The sequence below is a fragment of the Montipora capricornis genome, chromosome 9, assembly GCF_036669925.1.
Source record: "Montipora capricornis isolate CH-2021 chromosome 9, ASM3666992v2, whole genome shotgun sequence".
Lineage (NCBI taxonomy): Eukaryota > Metazoa > Cnidaria > Anthozoa > Scleractinia > Acroporidae > Montipora > Montipora capricornis.
The window spans coordinates 47,799,406-47,806,905 of record NC_090891.1 but is presented as its reverse complement, the minus strand read 5'-3'; the positions used below and the strand labels follow the sequence as shown (position 1 = coordinate 47,806,905).

The 7,500-nt window shown below is 40.1% G+C and overlaps 2 protein-coding genes across 2 annotated transcripts in view; one reads left to right on the top strand and one right to left on the bottom strand.

Moving 5' to 3' along the window:
* Positions 1-7,500, bottom strand: part of LOC138017688 (AN1-type zinc finger protein 2A-like) — a 26,067-nt gene that overhangs the window by 10,479 nt on the left and 8,088 nt on the right. The gene's annotated exons all lie outside the window — the stretch shown is intronic.
* LOC138015957 (uncharacterized) overlaps positions 1-7,500 on the top strand; it is a 14,127-nt gene that overhangs the window by 5,825 nt on the left and 802 nt on the right. The window contains exon 7 of the mRNA XM_068863104.1: positions 6,766-7,500. This exon is cut by the window's right edge and continues 802 nt beyond it. Within this exon, the coding sequence (XP_068719205.1) occupies positions 6,766-6,791 (26 nt within the window). The 3' untranslated portion in view covers positions 6,792-7,500. The remainder of the gene's footprint in view (positions 1-6,765) is intronic.

The window sequence follows — 7,500 nt, the reverse complement described above, 5'->3', positions numbered from 1 at the left end:
ATGAAGAGCTGTGTGATGCGTTGTTTGGATTACTGAAGATCGACATTGCGTTGGCTTAATCGATTTCTTCTTGGGGCGCTCAAAGCACATACAAAGAAAGGCATACGCTTTTCGCGGTAGACCCACACTAAAAGATGTCAAGCGTCAGCTTCGAAACGGGTCGTTCCGCGAACTGAATGAAACAAGAATATACTCGAATGTAACTGAAATGGACGCAACTATTGAAAGTGATACAAGTCAAAACACTAATTCTTTAATAAGCAGCGGGTACCTTATTGAGAACTACTCTAAAGATGACAGCGACAAAGAAAATAACTCCACAAACAAATGGACGCCATATTGGAATCTTCTGAAGACAAAGTAAAAACATTTGCACAGCGAACAAATGGCCTCACGCTTGTACCATTTTCACCGCGAACAAAGAGCCTCCCGCCCAGTGTACCATTGACTACGGAGATAAGTTTTTTGTCTATTACGTTTTTTTCTTTTTCATTGTTCAACATTTTGTTTCTTTGTAATGGTCTAGCTTATATCCTTTGTTCAAATAGCCATATTAGCGATCGTGTTCACTGCCATCTCTGTGTGTGTATAGTTCTGTTCTAGTTTCACAAGATTTGATGTCATCAGTGGAAAATGTGATCAGCTCTTTAGAAATTAACTTTGATGTAGGTTGAAAGGCTGTACAGTTATTTGATTCTCAATGATAATAAAGACTTCATTCCGAAGGAGAAATACAGGTCTCGATAAGCAAAAGTTGTTTACTTTTGTTTTGATTTGCGTGAGCATCGACATAGACGTGCCCGAGAACCAAGCAGAATTACAGAGAAAAGGCTGAGACGTCTATTTTATAACAGCAGAAAAAGGAGGAAACTTGCAGGAACGTATTTGGGTAACAACGTACCGAGGTCATCCACATTTCATCGTATTACTAGCAAGGGAGATCACTTCCTCGTAAACACAACAAAAATATCTACCTCAGGTATGCGTTTAAATCTAAGCACGTGGTACAGTGTATGTACCACTTTTCCAAAAAGCGTGGATGAACAGGTAAATGCAAAATGAAACTTAAATTTATGCAGAATACCCGGTATGATTTGTAAAAGAATGTTTTGTTTTCTCAGGAACGAAACGTATCTATTTTGAATTTAGGGTGAACTATTTACACAGCGATTTAGAGTCGCCTATCTAAACAGAGTGTGTAATTGGAAATCTAAAAATCTACGAGATACAAAAACAAACTTGTGAACACTTAAACCTAAAATATTCCATATCATAACGCTGACAAACACAAAGGCGAAAGAAATGGATTATGCATAGGACGTTTTGAATATCTGAATGATTTTGCGTTAGATGAAAGCGATATACTGTTACCAATTCCCAAGTTACCCCTTTTCGTGTTCATTAGTAATGCAAACAATTCTTAGTAATAAATTGGATTAACGAGGAACCAGTGATTGTAAAGCTACTCATTGCCATGGTCCGTATGCAACACCTAATCATGAGACGATTCACGGAAAACGGAATTTGAAATGTTATACAGGGGTAAGTATTTGAAGGTAAAATAGGTATTTGTAGACTTTATTCTTCGATGTATTGTGCACATAAACGAGTATATGTTGTTCTCTTTAAATGAGATTTTACTGCCCTATCAGTAAAATACGATTAATAACAAGTGACCGTACTCGCGTTCTTTGTAGTCGGCCGTTCAAGGTCGTAAAATCAACGGTTTTGTTGTAAATAAAACGAGGACATAAAGACTTTGTTCCCAGATCTCAGATTATAACGTACACCTGCATTGGCCAAATCTGTTAAAGCCTCATTCATTATTGCTGAAGAGCACGTGTAATGCCTACCTGTTACATAGTAGAACCCATACAACTGGCTACTTTAATAGACAGAGTCTAGCTATAAAAGACTCAGTTAGCCGTCCAAGGTTCACTTGGCAGTTTGTCTTCTATAGTAAACTAAAGTGAACTAACTAGCTGTTTGCAATTTGTTAAAGTTTTTCCCCTTCCTCCCTTTGGGGATGAGTTGGATATATCGCTTTGCCTTCATTAAGGGGGCTAGGTCACGCAATTAAGGTAATTTCAGCATTGATCAAATGGTCATAGAATTAACTGAAATAACAAAATAACGGCTCAAAACTATAGAAGAACTCAAACAAAACACAGGAAAGCTAAGAAGGGACAAGGATGGACAAAACTGGGGAGGATTGAAGTGGATTGCATTTGGGTAAATTTGAAAAACGTCGGTCCGCCTTTTTTCAAATTTATATCGGTTTATATCAAAATGTCATTTAAACAGCTGGAAAGTCATTCTCAATTGTTATGTGGCCGTGATTTCGCAAATGAAAGACTCTTTGCTCTGCCAATTTGACGTTTAGAGCTCATAACTAACAATTTTAAGCAAAATTACCTAAAACAGCGTGACCTGGCCCCTTTAAAATTGGGTCCTCTCCTGTACGGTGACTTCCACCAAGCTTGTTGGCTCGTTTACCTTGGTACATCGCTCGCTAACCAATACTCCTGTCCGATCCAGCACGTGCTGTTTACCACTCAGCTCGTAGTGCTGGGGAGATAAGTGAGGTTGTTCTACGTCACGCAATCTGGAAGTCGCATAGGCTAACCAGCCGCAAGGCAGTGTTCCACTCAAAAAACACCAATACGTCTGTTGTCTTGTTCTATTGCGCCTTGCGTTGTGCGTTTAAAAGCTAATTATGCATGTTGATACCAAGGAACACCGTTCAGAGAGTTTGAGTTCACATTTCTATCTTTATTTCTCGAGAGTTTCAATACACAAAGCGAAATAACAATGACAGGCCAAGTGACCCACACTATAGTATTCCATTCCGGAAACGAAACACTACTTTTTGTTTTTTTAAATAGTTTCTTGTTAACAGTCTAGTCCACCGCATGAGATATTGCTTGTACCGGTAATTTCAACCTTTGCAGGGTCATAACCTAGAAAAATCCTGGTTCACATCCTATTGATCCTAGTAAAACTACTGTCAAGGTGACGTTTTAGTGTAAGGCTCAAATGCTGGTAGTGAATGTGCAACTATGTCACTATGTGCCATTATATAATTATAATTATGATAGGAAATTAATTACTTCCCCGTAATTATCAGTTCTAAATGTAGGAAATGATCTCTACACTGCCTTATCAAGCTTGTCGAGACAAACATATTTCATGTTAACAGAATAGCGTTTCCTTTCTCAAACACTGAGCAAGAATACCCATCGATCAGTAAAAAACAATGTCAGGCTTAGCCACTTTGGCATAAATACACTATTCTTACCTCGTTTCCATGGTCCAGTGGTCATAGTCACCACCTGTAATAGATAATCTGGGTCCGGGTATTCACTACATACACAGTCAAACATCATGAGAATCGCAATGTAAGGCCGATGTGAGAAGGACAAACTTCTCTCTGTTCTTTTCTTTAGCGCTAAATTAACCATACACCACTCACTGTGCTTTTGCAGGCCCGAGTATAGGCTGCTTGTAGCCTCTTGTTTTGAGTCAGAACCAGTATGGAAAATAGTATGTTTTGGTCTGAATAAGTTCGGATTTACAAATCCGGGCGGGAAACCTGTGTCAATATATCCGAGGAGTACCTGTTTGGAGGAAAATAGCCTCGGACCAGCCCGCTTTCTCAAATAAACACATCGAAAGTCTACAAAGGAGGAAGCGGCGAAGAAAATGTTCTGCTCTTCTGCGGGTTTCGGTGTTCTTGTCTGGGAAAAGACATTTAAAAGGGCTTTACTTTTAACATTAAAAAATAAGGGTGGATCCGCCACTGATAACTGCGATGATCTCGAAACTTATTCTTGTTTCATTCCCGCAGTTCAAATGTATGTCATAAACACATCGTTTCTTCATTACTATAATCTCGTAAAGGCACTGCTCGAGGTGAACCACTTTAGCATGTTCAAACTTTCCGCAATTGATATACGGGAAATCGCCTTCTTCACCGGTGGAGGGAGACCAAAAATCTTTGTCGACCCATTTCTCGCTCACAAGGCGCTCGGTTGGACTTTTCTGAGGCCATTTAACTAAGTAGCAAACGTGCTCATTCCTTGATGACTTTTCAGAGATAGTGACGACAAGAAGCTTCGAATTTTTTGCACAATGATGGATGGAAATTATTATTTAGTTGTCTTCTATATTTTGACGACCACTCCACAACGCGAATTTTATGCACAATGATGGATGGAAATTATTATTTAGTTGTCTTCTATTTTTGGACGACCACTCCACAACACGGTAAGCAACTAGTTTGCTTTCTTTGTCTTTGATTACAATCTATGAAGTTGTGGTATCATCGCTTATTTCCTCAACTTTCCTTGTAAGTCACTGCCTTCTTCTAGGTCTCTGATGACAATGACGGAAAGCCAAGGACCGTACCTTTGTTTCTTGAGAAGCGCACGACGGAACCGGGAACCCCACTAGGAAACACATTCGCCACTTGTTTAATTTATGGGGAACGTTTCAATAAAAGGTGTATAATCCAATAAACAATTTGGCTGGGTAAATCTAATTTACATGACTTTCCTAGTAATATACTGCGCTCTATTAAGTCCAAAACGTCCCTATGGCTGTGCCGCCCTTTCAACAAATCTCATATGCCCGATAACCGAAATGAACCCCACACTTAAGGACAGAAAGTGTCTAAATTCCCAATAAGTGACTGAACTTTCCCGCGCGACTATCCGTTTATCGTTTTATATCGCAACAGTAAGCTTATTGATACGGTCTAATTGCCGATGCTTCACTGTTACGAAATGGAGACAAAAAATGTAGTTCAGAAGTGTCCATAAGAAACAAACCTGCGAAGAAGGTAAAATCCTATTTTAGAAAAAAAAGACATCTTTATGTGAAAAGTGGCAACATCCGTGGGATATAGGAAACGTTTTCTCTATACCACATCTCTACAGTTGTCCCTTAGAACAGTTATTCCGCTTCACCCCCCTTATTTTGTCGTCCAATACACTGATATCGCTGTAACGATCTTTTGCTTTCCTTTTAGACAAAAGCTAAGCTATCGTAGTGTATGCACCACATCATTCAGATTCGTTTTTGTGATCTGGGTTCTCAGTGCGTGTGACTTGTTTCAAACAATGTCTGAAAAATCAAGCATGGAGAGCATTGAGCCTTTTTATGGGTACCCGCGGATGTCGATTTCTTCGCGGGTTTTCCATCAAATCGAAATTAAAATTGAAATCATGACTTGTCATACGAGAATTGTTCAACGTGGTATTGTCATGGCACAGCTTAAGCAACTTCGACGACGACGGTAGTGAGAAGGTAATAATAATAATAATAATAATAATAATAATAATAATAATAATAATAATAACAAAAGGGGGCGCGGGCTGAAATCAGTCGAGCAAGAATACAAATTCGTCAAGATAAAGGCTGCTCTGAAAGTCTACAAGAATCTGGACCCGACCATTGCAGTTGTGAGAAAGTTTGAAGAAAGAGCAAGTGAGGTGGGACACCATTCATTTTTTAAAGGATAGCATGAAGTATGCAGCAGAGCTCGGTCTTGGCCTGGACCTTGAGCACCCGTCACCCTGCATCACCCAGGGGGGAGTAACAATCACAGACAAGAAGACCAAAGTTGCTTTGAAGGAAACTGTAGAAAAGCAGAATACGCAGGCTGTGAGGGAAGAGAGGTGGCAAGGAAAGCTACACACAAGTAGGTGGGAGGATGAAAGTCTGAGTAAAGCAGGCTGCTTTGCTTGGCTTAAGGACTGGACGTTGTGTCCGTCTTACACCGTTGCAGGAGTGATCGAGCTCTACGAGCAACTATTGCCAACACGAATATATTACAGTCACAAGGTGCGAGCCCGACCAGCTACTGAAGTGGCATGTAGGCTATGCAGTAGATCAGCAGAAACAGTTCAGCATATTCTAGCTGGATGTCCCACCTTGGCCCAGAACAAGTACTTGGAAAGGCACAATAACGCCTTGAAGATCCTGTTCTTCGAGATCCTGAAGGACGCAAACCTTTTTGACAAAGTCCCACCATTGGTCTCCCTAGTAAAACCCAAAACGTTATATGAAAACTACCAGTTTCAAGCCTACTGGGATGTCCCGCTCTATGCTGAGCACACCGAGGGGAGAGCAAATAGAATCGATGCCCGTTTTATCGACCACCAACCGGAGAAGGTGATAGCACTAGAGATGAGCTGTTCATGGATTGATATCCGAACAAGTAAGGAAGTTGAGAAGACAGCCAAGTATGCCCCCCTAAGATGGGAGATAAAGCGACAGTACCCTGGGTACGATGTGCAACAATACAACATCATTACTGACGTGCTAGGTGGATGGTCCACAGACATGGAGGAGGGAATGAGGAATTTACTCGGGTCAAGAGTGAGAACTAAAGGAGTCCTGCTAAAGATGCAGAAATCGGTCGTATCAAGCTCTCTTAATATTGCCCGCACTTTTAAGGTAATTTAAAATAATATAACACGAATTTTATTTCAGCAAAGGATATTATTGTCAAAAAAAAATGTATTATTATTTTTATTTTTTAAATTTAGCAGTCACTTATTTTATAGTTTTACATAGTTTAACAGATTTAAGTGGATAATACTTTTAGAAAGATATTTGTAAATAGGACTTGAACATGGTGTTTTTAAGGAGCTCCTGGGTTACGATTAACGCCCCAGGTAGTTTTAAGGTATTGACATTCAAAAGGTTTAAACTGTCATAATAATAATGTTTTGGTCACAAGCCAATCTCTTTCTATGTTAGGGAGGCCCCATGAAGCCACCTTGTGATTAAGCATCTCATGGATGCTGTCTCAGTCCATGATGACTAAATGGACCTTTGCTGTGCTAAAATAACGGCATAATATCTGGAATGGCACTGTTTGAAATGTTTCTACAGATGCAATTAAGGAGAAGGCAACAAAGTGAGAGACAGTTCTTTGTCAAAGAAGCATGGCGGTTGAGGTACTTTTCCAACCATTTTCGGTTGAAACGCGGTAACTCCTTGGAATAGTTATTACCAGACTAATCAGCATGACAAGTTGAGGCCCGAAACCAACATGGCAGGAGCCCGCGGCCGACTTTAAATGGCCCGCGTAAACGACAGCGGTTGCTGCCAAAGCTTTTTCAACCGTTTCAAACAAGTTTGATAGGTCGTTTGATAGAGTATCAAGCCGGTTGGAAACGTTGATCAACCTAACCAACGAAAACGGTGTTTTCCCAATAGACCCCGAAAAAACTCAACCAACCCAACCAACAAAAAACGGTTGATCCCAATAGAACACAACCTAAGTGACCAGAGCAAAACAACAGCAGTCTTCAAGGAATTAAAAAAGGACAAGAAGAAGAAGAAAGGTTAACAGTGAATGTCGAAAGGGCTGGCTGTTGCAATGGTGTGATTCACACCTCTGGTTTTCGGTACAAATGAAGGAATGAAAGCGGAATATCACATGCTTTTGAAAAATATCGCTGACAAACCACTTAGATGTTAATTATATTG